Source organism: Agelaius phoeniceus, chromosome 5 (genome assembly GCF_051311805.1).
Source record: "Agelaius phoeniceus isolate bAgePho1 chromosome 5, bAgePho1.hap1, whole genome shotgun sequence".
NCBI classification, from domain to species: Eukaryota; Metazoa; Chordata; class Aves; order Passeriformes; family Icteridae; genus Agelaius; species Agelaius phoeniceus.
Genome location: NC_135269.1, coordinates 26,528,710 through 26,553,911, shown reverse-complemented (window position 1 = coordinate 26,553,911; position 25,202 = coordinate 26,528,710). Strand labels below are relative to the sequence as shown.

Genomic DNA, 25,202 nt, shown 5'->3' with positions numbered 1-25,202 from the left:
TTCTATGTGCAAATGCACACGCTAAACTAGGAATTAAAATCAGCTCTTTGAGAGATTGCCAGTCACTGCTGCATGAGAATAGTGGAGTCAAAGAAAAACAAATCTGTTGTATTTTTCAAGCAATTTGCCCACATGTTCTTAAATGCAAATGCAAAGCAGTGTTAGGGGAAGTGAGGTACACAATGAGGAACACAGAGGAATAAAACTGCTCCTTGCCTCTAGGCATATCCTTGTTCCTGGTGGACTTAAAGGAAAGTGGGTTTCCCCTAAACAGATTTAATTCCTGTTCTCTCTAATGCTCTGGCTAGTCTTATGTTTGGTGCTCCAAAGATGTCATAACCAGTCTGCTGATGTTTCCCCTCCAGACTACTTCAAGCTGCCTCTCAGTGTGACAGAAGTATCAAGTGAAAAACATGAGAGGACTATTGTCCTCCAAATCAGCAACACTGCTGAGAGAAAGCAGTCAGGGCTGAGGCAGTGCCACTGTCCCTACTGAGCCCAGGACTGCCAGGACAGAAGACCCCAAGCCTTGTGAGGTGCAGTTAACCTTTGAAGACTCAGCCATCCCCCTCTACAGTGGCATGGCACCTGACAGGGATGTCAGGATGGCCACAGCTTTCCATCATATCCTCTTGAGTGTTCTGCTTTCACTCAAGCTGTTGTTCTGGAAAAAGGATTAAGAATTAAAACTGTGATATGTGTTCCAAATAAGAACAGCCTCAAAAAAACCTGTAAACCAGCCCAAACCAGTGTAAGCTGCTTCCAAACCTACGTGGAAAAACAGTACAGTTGCAACCAAAATCTGCCTGCTGAACATTTTTTCTGGTGACAAGAATAATACAAAGAGAACATGCCAAAGAGGTACAAGGTGGGGGTGACCATGCTGGGCTTGTGGTTAGCATGACTCTGTAGGCACTGAGAGCTCCTGAAGCCTTGGCTCTGAGGACACTCCTTGATTTTGACTTTGTGCACCTTGTGACTAAATGCTGGCATTAATGGGATGTATAGCTTATAGTCCTTTACCCATCCGGCAATGATCCTTACAAATTAGTCAACTGAGTCTCCATTACTTGAAAAATTATAGCAACATTATGTTGCAGGAGCAGGGAGCCTAGAAATCTTGCTCAGGGATCTGACCACCTCTGCTCCCAGATGCCACCTCTGCAGAGAATTTCCTCCCTACATCTCCTCCCTAACATGCTAGTTCTTTAAATCTGCACCTGTACTTTATTGCTTGCACATTGATGTTTCGTGCATCTTCATCCTGGTTCTTCACGTGCTGTGGACTTTTGCTGGAAACTGTGCTTCGGGCCATGACACAAAACAGCTCCCACCAGCTGTTCGCCAGTTCACCACAGCGGGGGCTGTAGGAAGAGACAAATAACAGAGTAGCTTGTGTGGTGCCCGACGGCATCAGATTATCTCTGCCGTTCTCTTTGTACAGAGGGGTCCCAGCCCCGCTCGCAGGGGAGCAGCGCTGCTGGGCCGCGAGGCCAAGCCCTCAATAAACCATGGAAGGGCCTGAGGCTGTGAGCAGCCCCTGCCCCCGCAGCGCTCTGCACTTATGGACAGCGCTCCGCACACACGGACAGCAGCTCCCCACAGGTCCCTCGGCTCTGCCTTGTTTCAGGGCACGGGGGGCACTTTGGGGGATAGTCCTGCAGAGCATGAGGGGGCAGAGGCCGCGCTGGCCGCGTTCGCTGCCCTGTTTCCAGCGCTGGCCGTACGGGAGCATCTCTCCCGCACCGCGTGTGTCCACCCGCTCCCAGAGCCCGCCGGGGCCGCCTGGGCGCTGGTCTCTATCGCTACCTCTGTCCCGGTCCCTGTCTCTATCTCTATCCCTGTCTCTGTCCCGACCTGCTCCCGTCCCCGCTCCCGCCCCGCCTTCCCGCCCCTCCCCAGGCCCAACCATAGAGTTGAGGCCTCCGAGGGGGAGCGAGCGGCGGCGGAACCATCGAGCCGCGGCCGCCGCTTCCGGAGCGCGGCTCCGCGCCGCCACTCGGTGCCGGTGCAAGATGGCGGCGGGGCCGCGGCGGCGGCGGTCACGGGGCTGAGCGAGGCCGCAGCGGCCCGAGGGAGCCGGAGCCGGGCCCGGCCGGCCCGGGGGTGAGAGGGGCGCGGCGGGGCTGGGCTGCGGGGAGAGGGGAGGCGAGGAGAAGGAGGCGGCAGTTCGCGCTCTCTCATTTTCTTCCTCCTGCCATCGGGCGGGAGTAGGAGGGGGGGCTTTCTGCCCCGTTCCCCTGTGGCCAAAAGAATAATGAATTTAGTGCTTGATTATATATAGTTTTTTTTTCATCTTCAGCCGTTAACTTGTCGCGTTGGAACTCTTTAGTCTGGGTCCTTAGAAGATGTGAAGTCGAGGTTTCAGAAGTTTGTTCTCCTTCCCTGAAGCCTTTAAATATTAGAAAGATGGGAAATAGAGGGTGTAAATGTAACTCCTACCTGTGTTTGGTGAGCTTCCCACCTAAGGAAGCGATAGTATCTTGCAAAAGAGTAAAACAAACCCACCCCAGTGCTTTGGCAGGGAAGCAGTTCTGGAGGAGGAGGGAGAGAAGAAACATCCCTGACTGTAGTTTGGACACTTATGTAGTCATCTGTAAGCTGGAGAAATATCTAAAGACAGGAAATAATTTTTTGCAGAATAATCCTACATTTGCTGATACAGTGGGGGCTGGGGAGAGATACCAGGGGCAGTTAGAAGTCTGAGGAAAGGAGAAGATTTTTGGGGAAACATTTGAAACGGAGGAAGGTGAAAACTGGAGAGCACTTACGAGAGTGAAAGAGAAGATAAACTCTGATACGCTCTTGGAAAAATAAAATATTTGTTTTTCCCTACCCTGCAGCCCTCAGTACTGTAAGCACAAAGCTTATTGGTTTGAGTTGTAATGTGAATAATAACAAACTCATCAATTAGCTTAAAATTATAACCTACTAAAGTAGCAATAAGTAGGTACTTAGTTAAGTAGTAGTACTTTGTTGGAGTAAGGGAGTTTTGATACAGGTTTGAGAACCTTAAAGGTATTTGGCCTCTTTGAGGGAGTAACTTGCTGATAGACAGAAGAGAAACAAGCATCCTCAAGCTACCAGTGTGTAGGACCTGAAACCATGTAATCTTTTCCAGGTCTCTCCCTCCTTTTTAAGTTTCATTTTTTGAGGCAGAGGAAAAAAGATCAAAATGGGGCGGAGATCTACATCGTCCACCAAGAGTGGGAAGTTTATGAATCCCACAGATCAGGCCCGTAAGTATCCATGAAAGCTGAGCAGGGGGGAATGGGGAGTGCCCAGAGGAGCAGGTAAAAAGCTTTCTCTGAGAATAGAATCTTCAGGATAGAACTGAGTTTCTCTAATTTGAAAAGTATTATCTCGGTTTTGTGTGGGAAGGCTGCTTGCTTTCATGCTCTTGCTTCTCTTAAGTATTTACCTCTTGGTTTTCCACTGGTTATCAGTGTTGGAAGGCCTTTGTACTTAGCTGTTGGATAAACTGCAGGCTGCTTCCTGGGACAGAGTTAATCTGTCCCAGGCAGGAATCTGAGGAGCATGTCAAATTTTGCAGATGCTCTGGTTAGATGGGGGAGTTGTCTTACTGTTTTTTTCTGTTTTTGGTAACATGCCAGGTGCTATCAATGCTCCCTGAATAAAGAAAATCCGGACTCCCACAGTGGATATGCTTTATTTCAGAGGCATTCTCAAAGCCTACATATTTTTAAAGTGTGTTGTCTGATGACTCTATTTCAGCTTCTGTGCAGCAATCTTTCCATGACTGCACCTATCACTATGACTTCGGTTGCCTATTGTTCTTTTTTGTATGGAAAAAGCCTTGCTTCTGGAGACATGAAGACTGCAGCATCTTTTTTTTTTTTTTTTTTTTTAATAAAAGACAGGAAATATAAATCAATCTCATGCTATATTTCTCTTTCTCTGGGAAGCTGAGTTGCAGTAAGTCCTTGTAAAATGAGTGAGCTGTTGAGAAACAGCCCTAGTCTTGATGAAGGGAAGATTATTCATTAATTTGATTTTGTCTTTCAAGTTGTTACTTTCTTTTTCTTTTCCCCTGTAGGGAAGGAAGCTCGGAAAAGGGAACTAAAGAAGGTAAATAAAGAGATTAGGGAATATGTAGTTGTCATTTCCTATACTATGTATCGTGTATGTGATTGTAAAGGGCCATGAATGGACTGTGGATATTTTAATTGATATCCTAAGACTGACTTTGGAAATACTATCCAAACATGTAGTTCAAAAAAACGTAGAAGTCTTGTTTGGAGTAAACATCCCCAGACATTCTTTAACTTGTATTTATTTTTGAAATGTTGCTGGAAGTACTTAGTAATTAAAACCCCCCAAAATGACAAAGCAAAGAAGCAAGCAACAAACCAAATAAAAAAAAAAATCCAAGCATCCAAGAGTCACACACTTCTTAGTGTGTCTAATGTATTTTGTCGGTTGGTTATTGTGTTGATTGCATGAGTCTTAGTTGGAGTGAAGGAATGATAGTAGCATTTGCAATTACCAAGACAGTGGAATTAAAATTACCGGAAGTTTTAACTACATTTGCTGCTGATTTGTGCCATGGTGAATGTTTTCAGGGCATTCTGAGGTGTGATATTTTTTTTTCTTCAGAGTGGAAATACTGAGAAAGGGGTAACAGATGTTTTGCGTCTTTCTATTATGAAACTTTTCTGTCTTAGAACAAAAAGCAACGGATGATGGTCCGAGCAGCTGTACTGAAGATGAAAGATCCAAAGCAGATTATCCGGGACATGGAAAAGTTGGATGAGATGGGTGAGTGAGAGGTACCAGGTGCTGGACTTAGGCCATGCTTTATGTAGATGCACAGTGTAGTTTTGACTGCCAGTGGGGGAGACTGAAATAGTTTTTTTTCCTTTCCTGTAAGAAGGGGGGATTCTGTGAATATCTGGGGATTGATTATTATTTGAGATGTTGTGGTGCCATCAAAGAGGACTTTTTTCCCAGAAGATGATTGATAAGAAAATCAAGTAGTGTGTGTGAGTGCTGCTAATGTAGAATTCAAGGAGGGTATTGTCGTAAGGCTGCAGACTTCCTGAAAACAGGGATTGGAACTTGCTTTGAAATAGTTTCATTCATCACAGCTGTGCAGTAGAGTAATTTGCAAATTTTTTTGTCATTTTTTTGCTGTCTGGGATCAGAGTTTAACCCGGTACAGCAGCCACAACTTAATGAAAAAGTGCTGAAGGACAAACGCAAAAAGCTCCGTGAGACTTTTGAGCGTATCTTGCGGCTCTACGAGAAGGAGAATCCTGACATCTACAAAGAGCTGCGCAAGCTGGAAGTGGAGTATGAGCAGAAGAGAGCACAACTCAGCCAGTACTTTGATGCTGTCAAGGTAATGCTTTCTGTATCTCAGTCTTGTAACTGTGGTAGTGTATTCTGTTTGCTCATTAGGTGTGACTGTTACAGAGGAAGGGAGATTTGTATGAGTTCAGCATCATGTGGCCCATATGAAATATTAATTTGCATGGTCAAATTAGAGCATTTTAGTGAGGACAGTGTGGTGGTTGTCAGGTCACTGTTTGTCTCTGATATGCTGATCTCATTCAAAATGAAAGGAGGAAAGGGAAATTTGTGTTGCAAATCAACAATATCAGCCTTTTGTTTTCTGTATTAAAGAGAGAACGAGCCTGTGAGTGTGCAATTGGTATTTCTGTGAATTTCTGCTAAATCTCTTGCTGGAAATAATGAGAATCCTTTGGCATTCCTTTAAAGATCTTTCTCTAATACTCCTCCCTGCTGTGCTGGGAAACATCGTGTTTTGTAAGTGCAAGGATCTGTAAGATTTCTTTTTTTTCCTTTCCTTTGGAACATGCAGCAGTCTGTGACTTGAATACTTAAAAAGCACAAAAGCACAGTCTGCAGTCTCTTCATTTTGTAGACTGAAGGTCTAAAAGAAGGTGAAAACCTGACTGAGTTTTGACTGAAATACTAAAGCTTTTCATGGGTGCATTGCAAGTGCTTTGCATTGAAAGCTTTTGCTGTTAACACTTTCCCAAATTTCTTTCATGGACTGCTGCAAGATAACACACCCTAGGAACAGGCACGTTTGACAAGTGGCGCCAGGTTCCATATGTTCTGTACTTTAAAAAATAATGAGATTGTGCAGTAGCTTCTGTGGAAGTAACTCACTCTCTTTTTCTTTTTTTTTCCCTCCCTTCCAGAATGCTCAGCATGTTGAAGTGGAGAGTATCCCCTTACCAGATATGCCTCATGCTCCCTCCAACATCCTCATACAGGACATTCCCCTTCCAGGGGCTCAACCACCTTCTATCCTCAAGAAGACATCAGCCTATGGGTAAGTGGAAAAATAAACTTACAGGCGAAGTAAAAAGGAAGTATTCATATTATGGGGGAGGAGCTAGGGGTAGAAGTAGAGGAAATATTGACTTGTAGAAGTTGGGAATTCTGTGCAAGTGAATTGCTCTTTCTTTTAACCAGAGCCCTTCTTAATCTTTCCCCACAATTAGAGCTTTTTGTTTAAATTTATTTGAGTAATACATTATTCCTTCTAGTTTTTGTCTTTTCCATATCAGGAATGTAGATCAGTAGTAGTAGTATCAGTTCATATTAGAGCCCTGCTGTTATGAACATAAATGCCCCTTAAATTGCCCTATGTGTGTTCTGTTGTCCTGCTGCCATATTCAGTGTATATGGATAGTTCATATAAACTCCTACTTTGCTTGGTTTTGTTTTGGTTATTTTTTGTTTTTTTTCATTCTAGTGCTAAGTTTTTTCTATTTCTTTCTGAATAGCCTTCTGTTTTTACCAACTCTGTGATTATTTCATTCTTCTTCTGTGGTAGGATTCAGTAGCTGATTTTTTTCAGTATTGTCTTCAGTTGGTTTCTGAGCAGCTTTTGTCTGATCTTCTTCAGTCACGTCTTTGTTTGATGTTGTAAACTCCTTGTGTCAAATATGTACTTTTTAAATGTTCATGTTTCTTTTTAGAAGTCTGCATAAGCAGTGGTGAGAGAAGGCTAAATAATTCTACTAAAGGCATGTTTGCTTTAACTGTGTTCCTACATTTTTCATTTCCTTTCATATTTCCAGGCCACCAGTTCGATCCATTTCTGTGCTCCCTCCTCCGGGGCTCGGTGTTCCGCGCTTACCTCCGGGCAGGAAGCCCCCAGGCCCTCCACCGGGGCCACCCCCTCCTCAGGTCCTGCAGATGTATGGCCGGAAGGTGGGCTTCAACTTGGACGTGGCTCCTCGAAGGCGAGAGGAGGAGATTTCTTACAGTTCTGAAGCAGGTAAGGCCTTCCCTGTTCCTCTCTGCGGTTTTCCTTGACCTCTGTTCCACTATGGATGGTCCTGCTGTGAATGCAGTGTGCCCCGGACAAAATGTTCTCTGGCAATATGAATGTTAGCACTATTTGAAGGACTTGTGCTAAGTGATTGCTCTCTGAGGTAATTTAGATATATTCATAATATCTGCAATTTTGCTACCAGCTGTATTTTTAAATGTTGAGACTTTAAATTACATGTCTCAGATACTTTTTGTTAGGTTTCACAGATTGGATTTTTTTGGATGAACCCTTAACAGTGCCGAAACATTGTTCATATTATCCCTTAAAAAAACCTAATCACTCTCAGAGAAATTGTCTCTTTGAAAAACCCATCAAATAAACACCCCCAAACCAAAACTACAACAAAACCCACAATGAGCCCTGGATGTGCATTTGCTAGGAGAACATAGCTCCTATTTTTCATACAGTTGCTGTATCATCCTTAGAAACTTTTGTAGCTAGATGAATTAGCTTTATTTCATGCCAGAAGACATCAAAATACGTCAGTGGTGGGCAATTGCTGAATAGAAGTTGATGAATCAGTTGCAGTAGCAGTTGCCTTCACTTTTTTGCTGTGTAAATTAATAAGCAGGTTAATATGAAATCTTACAGATTTTCCAAAATATCCTTTAAAAATATGTGCTAAAAAGTACTGGAATGACAGTTTGTCAGTGCTTTTGCTAAGGGGAATGTTGTGACTGTAAACATACACTGGTGTGAAAGAATATTTTATATTTGGAGTTGATGCATTTCCCAATACTTTGCTTTCTGCAGGACAGCGAGGCCATGATGATGACATGTCCAGCACCAGTGAAGATGAAGGTTATCCTGAGGATATGGATCAAGACAAGCATGATGAGAGCAGCGATGACAGTGACAGTGATAGGTCAGATGCAGACAGTGAAGGAGAGGACTTCCTGCATCGTGATAATGACAAGGAGAGGGAAGGTGGTGAAGAAAAGAAATCAGGTGTGAAGGGGAAATGAGAGACTGGGGGTTGATATTTCAAAAGAAAAATACTACTTGATAGAGCTGAGGGTGTGTGTGCAATTTATTTAGTCAACTAACAATGTTCTAACTCACCTAAATTCCAGCTAAAGGATTTTTATTAATAAATGGGTCAGAAGGAGGCTATCTAGAAGTGAAGCAACTTTCAGATAAACCTGTTTTTTTAAAAGTTGAGTTAGCTTATAGCTCACAAGCCATTTTTCACCTGAATCATTGCAAAATTAAGCCTCAATGTAAAATACCCTCACTTGCTTGGGGGAGACCAATTGGTAGAGAATTCTAGGTCAGCAAAACTTGAAACAATCAGAAACACCAGTGCAAACTCTTATCTAAGAAGCATCATTATGTTAGACTGATAGGCTATCCATACCAGGTATCAACATAGCTATCTGATTTTTGTTGTTTTCTCCCCACCTCCTGTCACTCTTACCCTGCTTTTCCCCAGGTCACAGTGTCCGGTTTGCAGACATGCCTGGGAAGTCACGAAAGAAGAAAAAGAACATGAAAGAACTGACTCCACTCCAGGCCATGATGCTACGAATGGCAGGTGAGTAAGGTGGAAATGTGGTGAGATGCCTTTAGGCTTCCAGTTAAGGTTTCACAGTTTTTCTGTGGGCAGCTTACTTTGCACAAGTTTTATTTTACAGAGTAAATATTTTACTATCATAATGTAGGCTCTGCTGAGAGTAGCAGCTCTCGTTAGGTATTTGAGTTATAGTTTGGTTTTTGCTCTTTTTTTCTTTTGTTTGTTTGTTTTTTTTGTTTTGTATTTTTTTACATTTATTTTTAAGTAATGTGTGTGTTTTGCATAGCAGAGTTGAAGTTAAGAGTAGCAATTTACTTTTTTTTTCTTCTAAGCCTTTTCTTGCTTAACTTTTAAACAGTTGTTGAAATGAAGTACAAATCTCTTGGTGAAAGAGAAAGGGTAACATTATCTGTGTGCTCAGCAGGTAACCTGTAAGGATTTGTACCCCCTAAAAATACCCTTCTGCTGAGATAAGTTAACCAATAAAACAACTTTGTTTTAAAAAGACACTCCAGTATCTTTCAAAGGTGCAGGAGTTTCTTGGACATGGGGATTTTGTTTATTGTGGCATTGTGTCCCCAACCCCCTGTTGCCTCGCCTTCCCACAAACTCCTTTAAGGCAGAGATTAAAAAGCAGAAGTTTGGGCTGATAGTACAAGTTTCAGATCCCAGAGGAACACATAACTCTTGTTGTCAGAGCTCTCTCTAGAACAGCAGTGATTTTTCTGTTATTATTTTTGTTTTCATTTTATATTTACCAGTAAAAAGTGGTCAGATTTCTTCCCTTTGAAGTAAGGTTTATCTTTTTCTTGCTTCTTTTTATTTACTTCTGTGTACTCAGTTTTCTCTGATGTTCACAAAGATGTTATGCATAGACAGATTTTATAAGGGTATCATCTCCATATCCAGGCCAGGAAATTCCAGAAGAAGGGAGAGAAGTGGAGGAATATTCAGAAGAAGAGGAGGAGGAGGAAGAGGACTCAGAATCTGAAGAGACATCACAGCAACAGCAGCAGCAACAACTCAGTGAGGAGGCGCTTGCAGAGACCGGGTCATCTACTGCAACTTCCCAGGCGCAGCAGCAGCAGCAGAGTGCCCAGGCTGTGCCTCCAGCTCAGATACAGGCACCTCCCATGCCTGGGCCTCCTCCTCTGGGACCACCTCCAGCCCCTCCACTGAGGCCCCCAGGCCCACCCACTGGCCTTCCTCCCGGCCCTCCACCCGGTGAGTGCTTGGTTTACCCTGCTCTGAGGGATGCAGGCTCTCAGGCAGTGGTGTCAGTGTGGGACTCTGGAAGCTGCACAGTGTGTAGATGGAGTATATGTACCCACTTACTGAGACCTGGCTGTCATCAGTCTGCATCATTGTTGCTGTACCTTGCTTTTGAGGCATCAGCTTCCTGTAGCTGTAGCCTTCCTGATGGTTGTCTTTGTTAGAGCCAACACTGGCAGACAGCAGCAGAGCCAGTGTATGAAGTGGAGTAAAAGAGCAAAAGTTCTTATTTTTAGTCCAAAAGAAAAATCAAATGCCACAGAAAAAGGTTTTTAGCTGTTTAAATTCTGACAAACTGAGCTCAGAAGCTGTTACCAGTTACAACTTAATTATATGGGGAGGAACCCTTTTTCCATTATACACTTTACCTTCAGAAAGATGCTTTAACAGTTTAACTGCTGCCTCTGCTTGAGATTTTTAGAAATTCTATTTAATCTGGCACCTGGGTAATACAGCTTTCATTGGTATGTTGAAGATCTTTATCCTTAGCTGATGAGAAAGTTGCTGGGACATGTTTTTACCTGTGAATTAAATTTCTTGTTTGTTACATGAACGCTTTCAGGAGCTCCTCCGTTCCTGAGACCTCCAGGGTTACCAGGGTTGCGTGGGCCTCTGCCTCGACTGCTGCCCCCTGGTCCTCCCCCGGGGAGACCGCCTGGTCCTCCCCCAGGACCCCCACCAGGCCTGCCCCCGGGTCCTCCTCCACGTGGTCCTCCTCCTCGTCTGCCCCCTCCTGCCCCCCCAGGTAAGGGGTTCTGTTTGTCTCAGTGCCAAGTCCTTTCTTGCTTTCTTTTTGCAGTCTTGGCTGTGGTGATAAAGCCAGTGAGGCATAATTGGCTGCCAGTTTGCCTTTGTTCCTGGCGGTGGCTGCATTGTGCTGTGTGCTATTACATTATTCTGTGCAGTAACAAGGAAATTCTGTGCATAGTTTGGTAGCAAGAAATCTGCCCTGAAAAAAAGGGAATTTCAGAGTTTAAATTTTTACTCTGCTGGACTCTTTCTGAAGCATTCTTTGGGTGCTGTAATGGTGCTCCACTAAATGAGTTGGAGATCTGAGTATTTATTTTTTGTGCCTGGGTCAGACATTTCTGATGACTCTGAAATTCCAGTGGGATGGATTGTCAAGAAACTTTATTCTCAGATTATAACTTTAAATTTAAAAGGGAGTGATAAAAAAAAAAATAAAATTTAAATTTAAAAGGGAACGATAAAAAGCTCCTGTGGCTTTCAGAGCCTGAAGAACAGCATTTTCAACCCAGCATTTAATGCAGACTTGAAAACCTTTCTTTTTTTTTTAAAGCCAGTGCTGCTGCATCTTGTTGGGGGTTGCTTCGTTTTGCTTTTTGTTCTTGGCATTCTGAGCCTGTGCACATTTTTCCTCAAATATTTTGAAATTTCCAGATGTGGAGACAGCTCACGCTTTCTTTTTTCTTCTTCCAGGTATCCCCCCTCCTCGCCCAGGCATGTTACGGCCGCCTCTGGTGCCTCCCTTAGGACCTGCCCCACCTGGGCTCTTCCCACCAGCTCCCATTCCAAATCCTGGGGTGCTGAGCGCCCCGCCCAGCCTGATCCAGCGGCCCAAGGCGGATGACACCAGCGCGGCCACCATCGAGAAGAAGGCCACGGCCACCATCAGCGCCAAGCCGCAGATCACCAACCCCAAGGCGGAGATCACGCGCTTCGTGCCCACCGCGCTGCGCGTGCGCCGCGAGAACAAGGGGGCCGCCGCCGCCTCCCAGAGGAAGCAGGAGGATGAGCCTGCTCTGCCCTTAACCAAAGCTGCCCCTAAGGCTGGCTCATCTGCCCCTATCTCTGTACAGACAAAGGATGATGTGTATGAAGCCTTCATGAAAGAAATGGAAGGTCTCCTGTGACCTGTTGTAGTCCTGGTCAGCTTACCTGCCCCTCTGAACACTGTGGAGGGAGAAGAAGGGAAAGTCCTCCTGCAAGCAACGAAAGGGCATGACTGGAAATAGTTCCCTACCCACAGGTTAACTTGCCAGTGTGCTGTGAGCATAGACCGCTGCAGCTGAGGTGTGCCTGGGCACCTCCTTTCAGAGCCATCACGTCCACCTGGGGAAAGGAGATTGCAGTAAAGGAGGCGATGCTGCTCCCCTCAAGTGCTCCCCCTTCCTTAGAGGGAGATAATGGTACTCTGGGGACGGGGGTGACTATTCCCTGCCAAAATCCCCCAAATCCTTACACACCCTGAGTGCTCTGGTGAGGGTAGTGGAACAGGTTTTTAACGAGCCAGAAAAGTGTTAGCAGCGTTTCATACACAAATGGTTGTCCAGTTTTTATTTTCTGTACTGTTTTTTTTTTTTCTGTAAATATTTTATAATCATGTTTTTAGTTGCAGTGAGGTTGATCAATCATCTTTCTTCCAGGGTAGTCAGGGAGGTAATTTGTTGTGTATACTGTACACTGGAGTTTTGCATCCTATCCCCTTTATGGTCATCTTGATGGGATTTTGTTGGCTGGGGAAACTTCATTTTTTCTTGTGAAAGACAATAAATGTTCAGTGTATCAAAATACCACTTTCCCTGTGATTTGTGAGAAACTAACAGGCAGGTGGAGAGGGGCGAGGGTTCTTCGCTTGCCTTGGAAGATGATAGAGGCATTCAGAACCTCAGAAAACAAAAGTAATAATCACATTATAAATAACATATACTTACTTTTTCCCCACTAAGCTTCTGCTATTTTCTTGTTTTTAAGTTCCTAAACATCCCTTGTAATCTTTATTGGTAGTATAAACTTAAGTCCTGATATACTACTAATAATTACAAAACAAATTATTTTATATACTCTTGACTGGGAGGCTTGCTTCATATCAAGCCTCAGATAACTACTGGGTGCATCATGGACAGGCTACCTTAAGTAAAAATTAGTAAACAATTTTAATGTTAGAAGATTGACTGACATAATTTTAGTAGTGGTTGATATTAGGATAGCAGACTAACAGATACCTCAAACAATACATTTAGCTGGCTGTAAGTTTCAGGCTAAGCTGAATGCACCATGTTTTGAGGTGAAATCTGCTTTAAGGAGACAAAGTTATTAGCTGATCAAACTTACACTTGAAAACTTTGAATCTGTTTTCACAAACTCTGGAGACAATCAAAAATGTTTGCACGGCGGTTCTCTGTACTGAGAACATGTAAAATTTACATGAACCCGCCCACCTAATGCATACTGTGTGATGTAACTTTACACAGTTCTTGAATCACGAAATTCTTTCTTTATTAAACAACTTCTGTTGTGGAAGTTAGCTGACAACATCAGTTATGTTTACCAAAGTTGAGAAGATTCAGCCTGGAGGCAGATAATTCAGTTTAAAAACACCAATGTGAGTGATTGCAGCAAGACTGAAGTAATTGATCTGTAGAATCAGAGAAACGTCTTGTGTTATGTCTTCCTGCCTAGTTTATACACCTATCAGTAGTGCTGGGGTGTAAATGCTCCCACTGAAAGTAAAGCTCCTTTATCATAACAGTAACACATTTTTAAAGTAGCCCTTTAAAATACAGGATTATTTCTGAACCGACAGCCCTGGCACGGAGCGGGGTTCCGGGGAGGCGGCTGTGCTCCCGTGCTCTCCTGGGCCGGGCGGCCGGGAGGCGTTTCCCCGGCGCTGCCCTCGCTCCCGGAGCGGGGCCGGGGCCGGCAGCGGGGGCGGCTCCGCGGGCGCGGCCGCCGGCGGCTCCCATTGGCCGAATTTGGATCCGCGGCGCCATTGGTCGGAGCGAGCCGGAGCGCGCCGCAGCCAATCAGCGAGCCGGCGGGGCGCGCGCAGGAGCTATAAAAGCGGCCGCGCACGGGGCGCGGAGGCACGTGACCGCGTCACTCGGCTCGGGCGGTGGCGGTGTCGGAGCGGCGGCAGCGGGAGCCATGTCCGGGCGCGGGAAGCAGGGCGGCAAGGCGCGGGCCAAGGCCAAGTCGCGCTCGTCGCGGGCCGGGCTGCAGTTCCCCGTGGGCCGCGTGCACCGGCTGCTGCGCAAGGGCAACTACGCGGAGCGCGTGGGCGCCGGCGCGCCGGTGTACCTGGCGGCCGTGCTGGAGTACCTGACGGCCGAGATCCTGGAGCTGGCGGGCAACGCGGCCCGCGACAACAAGAAGACGCGCATCATCCCCCGCCACCTGCAGCTCGCCATCCGCAACGACGAGGAGCTCAACAAGCTGCTGGGCAAGGTGACGATCGCGCAGGGCGGCGTGCTGCCCAACATCCAGGCCGTGCTGCTGCCCAAGAAGACCGACAGCCACAAGGCGAAAAGCAAGTGAAACAAGTCCGAGGAGCGATCCCAACCTCAAAAGTAACCCAAAGGCTCTTTTCAGAGCCACCCACTTCCTCATAAAAGGAGCTGTATATCCTAGCAAAAAAACCCCAATTAAACACTTCCCCTCCCCTTCTCAAAAAACCTAAAATATAACTGAAACGAGCAATTCCCCCCCCTCCTCCCCCTTTAAACGCCCCAAATCCTTTTAATTCCAGCTCTTGGAAAAAAGTCCCCAACCAAACCGCCCCGAATACTTTGTATCTGGACTCTTAAATTAATATCAAAACTTTGAAAAATCTACTGTGTAGTAAAATAAATCATTTTGTGCTGATGGGGGTTAGAAAGTTTGTTAAGACTGTAGGAAAGAACCCCCACCCACATCGTGTCTCTCCTTTTGCAGCTCGGCCCTCTGTGAAGTTCAGATAATTCAATGATGTCTTTAAAAACAGCCCTGTCCCCTCCAAACAACTTTTAGACCTACATATGTTGTTGGGAGTTGTTTTTTTTTGTTTCTTTTTTTTTTTAATTTGGTTTTGCTGTTGTTGTTTTGTATTAAAAGGCATTCTGAGTTACTAATCCTTACTTCTTATTAAAAATCTTTGAGCTGCTGACCCCATTTTCTGCTTCAAATCTGAAGGAGTTTGAGAATAATTGTTCATCACAAGACCCAGGCAATCTGAGGTGAAAAGGACTGTTGCCAGTTTTGAGTCTATCTTCTACATAGTGCTAAATATAAACCATAAATATGTTGAAATAGAAACCAAAAATCTGCTATTATCAATCAAAAAACATATTTTAATAATTATCCATTTGAAAGCATAAATTACTTGAAATCGTAACACTGTCCAGAATTTTAGTATCACCAACAGTTACAATATCAGGAGGGAAAAAGGAGTTTACAGGCCTTTGTCAAAACAATGGGTTATAAGCACTAATAAACATGTCAGAGAATACTTCTTTTAATGCTTTGTACTCTGAAAAACAATGTGTATTTATTTTTAATTGAAGCTTGGTCTTGGAAAAGTGCTTCTGAAGACTGTCCCCCTTCTTGCTTAGCAGCCAGCTGTTCCAGTGTAGCAGATACATCAAGACATGGCATTTTTAGTATTAATTCCAATGTAGGGATCAGACATTGAACAGTAAGAAAATGGAATATTTAGGAAATTGCTGTGAAAGAGGAATCCTAACTGATCACTTGAACAAGTTTTAATTTGTTCAAGTAATGGGAAAATCAGCTGCAGCAGTGTCTCCTTAAACAATGATGACTCAGATTTTTGCCAATCCAGCTGTATCAAAATAAAAAAACTGATATACTATGAAATGATAGGGCACTGGTTGTTATTATTAACAAAAATTGGCCGTGTTAAGTTTTTATGTCACCTAATTTATTAAGAAAGTGAGTATTTCTGTAGCAGAGGACGAGGGAACCATGTCTGCATTGTGTACACTGAGCAACACAGCACAAACTGCTGTGCTGTAAAAAGTCACCTTCGGTGGGACAAAGAGCCCTTCACGGGACTTTAACCTGCTCCTGGTCCTGCTGCATAACGCACTAATTTAATTTCTCTTAATTATTTTGAAAGAGGTAAATGATTTTGGACAAAGGAGCTAATTTCTAATCCATATTCAGTGCTCAGGATGAGCCTGTGTTACTTACTCCTCTTTGAAATCAAATTGCGACTAAAATATCGATCTAAATCCCTCCTTTTCAGTTCAGATTAAGAGAAGACCCTTTAAAGAACATTAATTAATTACTTTGGAAATCTAGTTCCCCACATCGCGGATTTTATTTAGAAGGAAAAACAAAAGTTTCTGTCTCCGGAGGTCTGTTCAGGTCCAGGACTCAGTGTTTATCGCCTCTTTTTTAGCTCACCCGTTGCCTCTTCGAAAGGAAACTCGGCCGAGGGGAACAAGAGTCTTTCTTCTCCACGCCGCTGCGAACTGGGGGGGGGTCGGTGGCGGAAATTCCGCTAAAAAGGGCCCTTTTTGGCTCCTAAGAAACACAAACCGAGCGGGGCGAAGGCACCTTCCAGCCGGGCGGCGGGGCGGGCCCTGCAGCGCGCCAATCAGCGCGCGGCTCGCTCTATAAAAGCCAGGCCGCCGACTCGCTGCAGGCCCAGTGCTCTGCCCGGCTCCGGACCCGGCCGGCACCATGTCCGAGACCGCGCCCGTCGCCGCTCCCGCCGTCTCCGCTCCCGGCGCCAAGGCCGCCGCCAAGAAGCCGAAGAAGGCGGCGAGCGGCTCCAAAGCCCGCAAGCCCGCGGGGCCCAGCGTCACCGAGCTGATCACCAAGGCCGTGTCCGCCTCCAAGGAGCGCAAGGGGCTCTCGCTCGCCGCGCTCAAGAAGGCGCTGGCCGCCGGCGGCTACGATGTGGAGAAGAACAACAGCCGCATCAAGCTGGGGCTCAAGAGCCTCGTCAGCAAGGGCACCCTGGTGCAGACCAAGGGCACCGGCGCCTCCGGCTCCTTCAAGCTGAACAAGAAGCCAGGGGAGACAAAAGAAAAGGCGACTAAGAAGAAGCCCGCAGCCAAGCCCAAGAAGCCGGCGGCCAAGAAGCCCGCCAGCGCTGCCAAGAAGCCCAAGAAAGCGGCGGCGGTGAAGAAAAGCCCCAAGAAGGCGAAGAAGCCGGCGGCCGCCGCGGCCAAGAAAGCAGCGAAGAGCCCCAAGAAAGCCGCCAAGGCCGGGCGCCCCAAGAAGGCGGCCAAGAGCCCGGCTAAGGCAAAGGCCGTGAAGCCCAAAGCGGCCAAGCCCAAGGCAGCCAAACCCAAAGCGGCCAAGGCGAAGAAGGCGGCGCCCAAAAAGAAGTAAGGTGCCTGAGAGAAATTTGAGAGTCTACTCATCTAAATAAACCCAAAGGCTCTTTTAAGAGCCACCCACTTACTCTTAAAAAGAACTGAAACACTACGGTCTTAAACCAGCAACCCCAAATCACTTAAAGATTTTGGTGGGAGTTTACAGGGCGTTAATAAAGTTCAGATTTTGGGTGCGAGGGCGCTCGGTAGCGCCTGCGTGGGCGATTAGGGCTCCCTTTAAAAGGAAGCGTGTCCCTGGGTGCAGTTTGGGAGCGCTGCGATAACAGCTGTGCCCGCCCCGCCCCTGCTCACTGCCCAGCGCCGCCCGGAGCGAAGGGAGGCGGTGTCGGCGGAGCGGCGAGCGCCCTTTGCTCCGGTGCCCGGGGCAGTTTGAAAGTGCCGCGTTGGGCCGCGATTGGGCCCGCGCCGCCTTCCCGCCGCTCCGCCCTCCGGGGCCCTGACCCCCCCGCGGCCGAGCCCCAGCCCGGCCGGACGGTGACGCACGGAGCCGCATCGGCCCTCGCTCCCTCCCTCCTTCCCTCCCAGCCGGGGGGGCTGGGAAAGGCGGGCAGGGGATCGGAGCAGGGACGGGGAACGTGCGGGCCGTGCCACGGCCCCGTCCGGCGGCAGCTGCAGCGGAGCTCCAGTGCCGCAGCGGCGCGGCGGGGCAGGAAGGGCTGCGCCCCACGCTCTGGTTCTCCCGGCTCTCTTTAAATCCTGCAGTAAATCACTGAGAGCCCTTTCCTCGGTAGTTATCTCCTGCGTGACTCTGGGACATGGGTGTTTTAAGCCCGAAACGCCGCGGTTGAGAAAATCTAATCCTACTACGTAGACAGACCCGTCTCTGAATTAAGCCGCCAAAATAGAAAAAACCTTTTTTTTTTTTGTTTAACTGCTTTAGTGCATTTAAAGTATGTGCTACATGTTTTGAGTAAAAAGCTTTTAACCCTTAGAAAATTTAAACAATTTCACTTTCCCCACGGGACTTGGAATTGGACGAGTTGTTGCTGCTTTAAAATCCCTTTTTAGGAGGAACCGGATTAGGAGTTTTGAAAAAGGGAGTTTATAATACCGCGCATAGACAAGGTAAGCTTCTTAAAAATTTAGTAGGTATAATAAAACTTGCTAGAGAACCACATGATCTAGAAATTAACGTGCAAATGTTAAGCTATTTACATACCTCCCCACTAAAAGCACTGATTCAGCCCTTTTATTGAAAATATTGGTGGCTCTTAAAAGAGCCTTTGGGTTGAGAGTGACGGTCCGAGGCGCCCTACTTGGAGCTGGTGTACTTGGTGACAGCCTTGGTGCCCTCGGACACGGCGTGCTTGGCCAGCTCGCCGGGCAGCAGCAGGCGCACGGCCGTCTGGATCTCGCGCGAGGTGATGGTGGAGCGCTTGTTGTAGTGCGCCAGGCGCGAGGCCTCGCCCGCGATGCGCTCGAAGATGTCGTTGACGAAGGAGTTCATGATGCCCATGGCCTTGGACGAGATGCCCGTGTCGGGGTGCACCTGCTTCAGCACCTTGTAGACGTAGATAGAGTAGCTCTCCTTGCGGCTCTTCTTGCGCTTCTTGTCGCCCTTCTTCTGCGTCTTGGTCACCGCCTTCTTGGAGCCCTTCTTGGGCGCGGGGGCGGACTTGGCCGGCTCGGGCATAGCTGCTCTCCCAGACTGCGCGGTCACAGCAGAGTGCTGGTTAATGCGATTACTGCCGTATTTATAGGGCCCTTATGCAAATCGCTGGTATCAGAAAGCAGCGCTTCCATTGGACAAATGAGATAGTGACGTCAGTCGCAGAACGAAGTGCTCTGCCATTGGTCCTTTTTAAACACCACGCTAGGACTGGTCGATGTTTCGAATGCTATCAGCCAATCAGGATGAGCTCTTTCAATCCCAGTCCTGGTGCCGAAGCTCCGCTGCGGCGCGGCCTCTCCCCGGCCCGGGGCCCCCCCAGCAGCCAGCGGGTTCGGAGCAGCAAAACCTCCTTAAGGCCATTTGTAAGGAAGGAAAAAAGCAAAACCAGAAACAAACAACTTGTGAGGGGTTCTGCTACTGTTTTTTTTTTTTTCTTTTTTTTTCCTACAAGAAGGAGCATACCTACATAGAACAATCTGCATTTGTAACAGCCATGAGATAAATGTAAATGAGAAAAAGATGCAACCAGGAAAGATATGGAGTCTGGAATACGAACACTGTTAATCGTATTTAGAACTAATCCTTTTGGCCCATAGAGTGTGGTTTCTTTTTCTTCAATTTAAATGAGATGGAACCTGTGATTTAATTTGTAACATTAAGTGATTGCATTTCTTCTCAGATGGAATAAATATTGGAAGTATATGTTTAAGCCAAAACCATGATAATCCTAAAAATTAGATGTGGATTTTATTCTGCAGTTTGAAATTATCACAAACCAGAAAATCAAGCTGTGTTCCTGTTAATATGAATTCATTGTGCAAAAGGAAAACATGATTTTATTTCCTTTTGGAAACTTTAGGGACTGTTCTAAGACTGGACTTACCTGGTATCAGAGGAGAAAGGTTTCTTCTGTAGGCTTATGCCACATATGTGGAACAAGTGAAAAAAGAGATCTTAGCAAGCTGGTCTTGGTTCTGCTCTTTTTTCCTTTTTACTGTGCTGAGCAGAAGCATAGATCCACAAAGATCTCTGGTCTGTTTGCAAAGTAGTGGAGTCTGAAGGGAAGCAGACAGAGAAAGGGTGGGATAATTTTCCTTCCCATGAGAAAGGCTTGCTTGAAAGTGCTTCTGCTGTACATTTCTCCTAAACTGGGGAGGCAAAGCAGTGTTGAAAAGTGCAGCTCAATGCTACCTTGGTTATCCTGCTGCTCTGCTTTAATACCTGCCCTCTCTCCACAGCCCTGCTGCCTCTCATCCACAACAGGGATATTTGTTGGAGATTTAGATTAATTTCTGAACATAAATTTATTTTAGTGTGGTGTAATTTTCTATGGGGAACACAGAGAAAGGAACCAAGCAGTCCCAGGAAAAGGTAAAGAACCACTTGGCCATCAAGAGGAGACAGCACCTAGCAATAAGGAAAATTGAAAATTTACTGATGATGAGACACATCTGTCTTGTGGTTGGGATTATTTGGGAAAATTTTTAAAGTGCATGAGGAACCTTAGAATCACATTTGAGAAGCTGAGTTGCAAGGCTGTGGGCAGCTATTATAGATCTTTCAGTTGTTGAGACTGAAATTTTAGGCATAATTGTATTATTTGCTCCATACTTTGTCACCTGTAGCTGCAAGTTTTTTATTCTAGTTTTGTAAATTGTTGAGTGCAGTTATCATCTGAAGACCCTGTAACTCCCTGGAGAAACATTATATATATATGTCATTTCAACAGTAATATTTAAGTGTACTAAAAAAGACCAAGGTGAAAAAAAAAAAAGAACAAGGAGGGGAAGGAAGTAAACCATGCATTTTCAAAAAAGAACACCCAAATATATGAACACTTAAAACTACTAAAGGTAACTAAGACAGCGGAATTCATTAAAAGGAATGCAGCTGTAGGAAAGCAGTAAGGAAATATACCGGTTTATGATCAAAAAGTAATATTAAATGAAGAAAAAAAAAATACAGTGAAAGGAATAGTTCAATAGCTTCAGTAAAGAGTGAGAGCATGAAAATTACCACCACATGCCACTTTTTAAAAGCACATTAAGTGGTATAGGTTTTTGTCATAGGTATAGCAGAAAGAGGCATAAATCAGCTCCTTCATCAACACATCAGACCCACAAACAAAACAAAGCTATGTGATCATTAAGTCTAGGACATGGGACACAAAAAATAATTCCAACCACGGTGAAATTTTAAAGGGTTGCCCTGACATCGAATAAAGCAAGCAAACAAATGCGTAGCACATTACTCCCGTTTCTGACCTCTCGGCAGAAAAGGGTTCATTTACCGTAGAAGCGGTACCGCAGCGCCCACTCTCTCCCCTGCTCAGCCGGGCCCTTTTTCGGGCACGGCTCGCTGGCGGCGGCGCAGCGCGGGCGGGACGCGGCTCTGCCGCCATGGGCCGGGCTGTGCTGCAGCCCCGCGGCCGGCAGGGCCCCGCTCCGTAGCGGCACCGAGAGCCCTCGGGCGGAGCGCGGCGGGCACGGGGAGAGCCCGGCCGGGATCCGCTCCGGGCCCCGCCGGGTTCGGGCTCCGGGGGCGGGTTCGAGCTCCGGGGGCGGGGCCGGGCCCGAGCCGGGAGCGATGGCGGCAAAGGCCCGGCCCGCGGGGGGAGGGGCGCGCACAGAGCCCGGCCCGGCCCCTCTGCAGTCCTCAACCAGGTCGGACCGCCGCCCATATAGAGCAGCGCGGGGCCTTTCGCAGTGCATTGCTCTCGCTGTTGTGAGCGTGTGACCATGTCTGGCCGGGGCAAGGGCGGCAAGGGGCTCGGCAAGGGCGGCGCCAAGCGCCACCGCAAGGTGCTGCGCGACAACATCCAGGGCATCACCAAGCCGGCCATCCGCCGCCTGGCTCGGCGCGGCGGCGTCAAGCGCATCTCGGGGCTGATCTACGAGGAGACGCGCGGCGTGCTCAAGGTCTTCCTGGAGAACGTGATCCGCGACGCCGTCACCTACACGGAGCACGCCAAGAGGAAGACGGTCACGGCCATGGATGTGGTCTACGCTCTCAAGCGCCAGGGTCGCACTCTCTACGGCTTCGGCGGTTAAACTTAACGTAGTCCTAACTCATGCTGTTTTAAACACCAAGGCTCTTTTCAGAGCCACACACAAATTCACGATAAGAGCTGTTGATTACTAATTCGTTTACTCGTGTTGATAAGATTTTTCAAGGGTTTAAAAAAGCTAAAAAGGGTAAGAGCCTAAAACATTATAAATTTTCATAGGGCTAAAGTCATTGGTGGTGAACACGCTAGTAAATATCCACCCAGTGCAGTTGCATCACGCGCTGAGTTTTTGTTTTTAGATCCAGGACCTTAACTGCGGAAGGATTGTATAAATGCAGCGCCTGAGCTCTGGCGGTTACAGGACGGAAGTGCCTGACATTACGTTGGTGCTTTCTACTCCAATAGGAATGGAACAATTACGATCCTCTAATTTGCATAACGCCGTTATAAATAGGGGGGGCAGGCGCCATTTTCGATGTTGTTGTGCTACGTGGAAGATCGTGAAAGAAAACATTAAGGATGCCTGAGCCGGCGAAATCTGCTCCAGCACCGAAGAAGGGCTCCAAGAAGGCGGTGACCAAGACGCAGAAGAAGGGCGACAAGAAGCGCAAGAGGGCAAGGAAAGAGAGCTACTCCATCTACGTCTACAAGGTGCTGAAACAGGTGCACCCCGACACGGGCATCTCGTCCAAGGCCATGAGTATCATGAATTCTTTCGTCAACGACATCTTCGAGCGCATCGCGGGCGAGGCCTCGCGCCTGGCGCACTACAACAAGCGCTCCACCATCACCTCGCGCGAGATCCAGACGGCCGTGCGCCTGCTGCTGCCCGGCGAGCTGGCCAAGCACGCCGTGTCCGAGGGCACCAAGGCTGTCACCAAGTACACCAGCTCCAAGTAAAAGGATAGTAAATTATAAACCAAACGGCTCTTTTAAGAGCCACCACACGTTCCTAATAAGAGCTGGGATTGCAAATGCATTTTTTTTAATGTAGATTATGTACTACGAATTTAGGAACAAACACTACAGATACGAAACATTACACAACTTTGCAGGACTCCTTTCTTCTGTATTAGTAACTTTAGTAATTACAAGCTCCATTTGTGAATTTGTGTGTGGCTCTGAAAAGAGCCTTAGGTGTTTTAAAGCAAGGAGTTAAACTACGTTAAGTTTAACCGCCGAAGCCGTAGAGAGTGCGACCCTGGCGCTTGAGGGCGTAGACCACGTCCATGGCCGTGACCGTCTTCCTCTTGGCGTGCTCCGTGTAGGTGACGGCGTCGCGGATCACGTTCTCCAGGAAGACCTTGAGCACGCCGCGCGTCTCCTCGTAGATCAGCCCCGAGATGCGCTTGACGCCGCCGCGCCGAGCCAGGCGGCGGATGGCCGGCTTGGTGATGCCCTGGATGTTGTCGCGCAGCACCTTGCGGTGGCGCTTGGCGCCGCCCTTGCCGAGCCCCTTGCCGCCCTTGCCCCGGCCAGACATGGTCACACACTCTGTGCAGTAGTTCACCACACTCTGCCATCCTCCCTTAGCGCCCCTTTATTACGCGGGAGCCGACCTGGTTGAAGACTGCCGAAAGAGGCGGGGTCTTTCCCCCGGCCCCGCCTCCCCCGCGCGGCGCTACCGCGGCGCTTTCCCGCTCCCGCTCCCAGCGCTCGCCTCCCTTGGCTGCTCTCCCGTCCCGCCCGGCCGTGCTCCCTTGCGCGGTCGCAGCTCCCCAGAGCTCGGAGTCTCCGCCGGAGCAGGAGCCGGGATTGCCGCACCCTCTTCCGGCGCCCCCTTCGCCTCCCTTCCCCGCTGCCCGCGGGTCTGCGGCAAAATCCTGCCAATGCGGGCCCTCGCCCTGCGCTCCCGCCCCGCCTCTCCGCTGCTCTCGGCCCGCTCATCCCGGCTTCTGCTTCAAGTGTTCCTTTTTGATTTTTTGGTTGTTAGCATTTCCCTGCATAGACACCTTCCTCGGGAGAATTTATATAATCTCTGCCAACCTTGTCGTCTGCGACCTACAGCTTCTTTCTACGTTTTTTTGTTTAAAACAGCAGGGGAAGGAAATCCTCAAGCCGTGTCATGGCTAGAAGATTTTTCCTTTTTTCCTTTTTTTTTTTTAATGTAATGTCGAATTTCCTCAGTGAGGATAAAAGAGTGAACAGTTCTGTGGCCTGTGTTTGTTTTACCGGGCTTTGTTTGTTTGTTTCCCTGGAAAAACAAGTGCACACATGCGCTAACACATACATCTTGTATGCCATACCTTTACCTATCCAGTGTATTTTTCACCATTTCTAGGAAAGCTGAGAGCATAGAGAGTTATAAAATAAGAGACCATAAAGAAGAAGCCATTTCTTGCAACAGCATTTCCTGGGAATGCTTCCTACTAGGGAAGTAGGAGACCTGTTCTTGTACCACACAATAATGGAAATGAAAGACAATTTCAAGTTTCTCTCACTAATGTTTGGGTTATCCCCTTGCTAAACATGCACTATTTAAAATAGGAATGCTACTCATATTTTTACAGTCAACACTAAAATACAGATGAATGTTCCAGTACTACTAAGTTTCCTGGATTAAGGCAGCATTGCATAAACAAATAAATTTTTCCTTCCTGACATAGATACAATTAAACTAATTTATATTGAGATTAAACTCATTTTCACAATTAAAAAACATTTGGGGCTACTTGGCATTTTCCTTTTCTAATTTTAACAGCAAAAAATTTTCAGAAATTTCTATTGATTTTGGGTAATAATAAATAATCTTTACAGTTACTAGAGGGATGTTGACATAGAAAAAAATAAATCTTTAAAAAGTATGAAAATAAGAATTTACCAAAGAACCTTTTAGGGATTTTGTTTTGGTGTGATTTCTGTTTTAATTTGCATTTAGTCTTCATATTCTGAGAACTCTTATCATTATAAAACATTGTCACTGGCACGATTTTGTGTAACATTGAAATAGAGAAGGAAAAAAATGTGCTGCTGTAACAATAATTCTCATTCCCTAGCATCATTCTTTCTAATTAATTACTCACACATTTTAGGGTAAGAAATTTCTTTCTTTACCTGCTCTCATCCCCTTAAAAGTGTAGTAGACACACATTCAAAAAGGAATCTGCTGTCTTTTTATAAGATAGATTTATCCAAACTACTTTTTCCAAACACAGGAACATGATGAAGCAATTCTGGGTTTGGTTGGTTTTGCTGGAGTTCATTTGTTTGCTTGCTTGTTTTAATATCTGTGGTTATCTTTTAGCCTTTTCTATTTCCCTCTGCAGCAGACAACTTTGTTCAAAACTCTTCAGCCTTCTTTTATGAAACCATAAACTTACTGATAGAATCTATTCTATCACTCAGGCAACTGCCCGGTTTGGAATTGTGACTCC

The 25,202-nt window shown here is 46.6% G+C and overlaps 7 protein-coding genes across 7 annotated transcripts; 5 read left to right on the top strand and 2 right to left on the bottom strand.

Moving 5' to 3' along the window:
• Positions 1-1,950: 1,950 nt before the first annotated feature.
• WBP11 (WW domain binding protein 11) lies at positions 1,951-12,658 on the top strand. The gene is made up of 12 exons (XM_054631411.2): positions 1,951-2,106; positions 3,122-3,239; positions 4,058-4,089; positions 4,686-4,779; positions 5,166-5,362; positions 6,192-6,325; positions 7,080-7,279; positions 8,090-8,284; positions 8,769-8,870; positions 9,759-10,073; positions 10,684-10,866; positions 11,562-12,658. Exons 2-12 carry the CDS (start codon positions 3,176-3,178, stop codon positions 11,993-11,995), a joined length of 1,950 nt encoding a protein of 649 aa, XP_054487386.1. The 5' UTR covers positions 1,951-2,106; positions 3,122-3,175; the 3' UTR covers positions 11,996-12,658.
• A 1,318-nt stretch (positions 12,659-13,976) lies between these two features.
• Positions 13,977-14,729, top strand: LOC129119140 (histone H2A). The gene has a single exon (XM_054630947.2). It carries the CDS (start codon positions 14,010-14,012, stop codon positions 14,397-14,399), a length of 390 nt encoding a protein of 129 aa, XP_054486922.1. The 5' UTR covers positions 13,977-14,009; the 3' UTR covers positions 14,400-14,729.
• Positions 14,730-16,313: 1,584 nt separating this feature from the next.
• Positions 16,314-17,406, top strand: LOC129119136 (histone H1). The gene has a single exon (XM_054630944.2). The coding sequence runs from the start codon at positions 16,548-16,550 to the stop codon at positions 17,202-17,204; it is 657 nt and encodes a 218-aa protein (XP_054486919.1). The 5' UTR covers positions 16,314-16,547; the 3' UTR covers positions 17,205-17,406.
• Positions 17,407-18,383: 977 nt separating this feature from the next.
• Positions 18,384-19,157, bottom strand: LOC129119137 (histone H2B 1/2/3/4/6). The gene has a single exon (XM_077178683.1). It carries the CDS (start codon positions 18,840-18,842, stop codon positions 18,462-18,464), a length of 381 nt encoding a protein of 126 aa, XP_077034798.1. The 5' UTR covers positions 18,843-19,157; the 3' UTR covers positions 18,384-18,461.
• Positions 19,158-21,550: 2,393 nt separating this feature from the next.
• Positions 21,551-21,886, top strand: LOC129119146 (histone H4). The gene has a single exon (XM_054630953.2). The coding sequence runs from the start codon at positions 21,560-21,562 to the stop codon at positions 21,869-21,871; it is 312 nt and encodes a 103-aa protein (XP_054486928.1). The 5' UTR covers positions 21,551-21,559; the 3' UTR covers positions 21,872-21,886.
• Positions 21,887-22,311: 425 nt separating this feature from the next.
• Positions 22,312-22,728, top strand: LOC129119138 (histone H2B 7). The gene has a single exon (XM_054630945.2). The coding sequence runs from the start codon at positions 22,348-22,350 to the stop codon at positions 22,726-22,728; it is 381 nt and encodes a 126-aa protein (XP_054486920.1). The 5' UTR covers positions 22,312-22,347.
• Positions 22,729-22,876: 148 nt separating this feature from the next.
• LOC129119147 (histone H4) lies at positions 22,877-23,342 on the bottom strand. Its single transcript, XM_054630954.2, has one exon. It carries the CDS (start codon positions 23,309-23,311, stop codon positions 23,000-23,002), a length of 312 nt encoding a protein of 103 aa, XP_054486929.1. The 5' UTR covers positions 23,312-23,342; the 3' UTR covers positions 22,877-22,999.
• Positions 23,343-25,202: the final 1,860 nt, after the last annotated feature.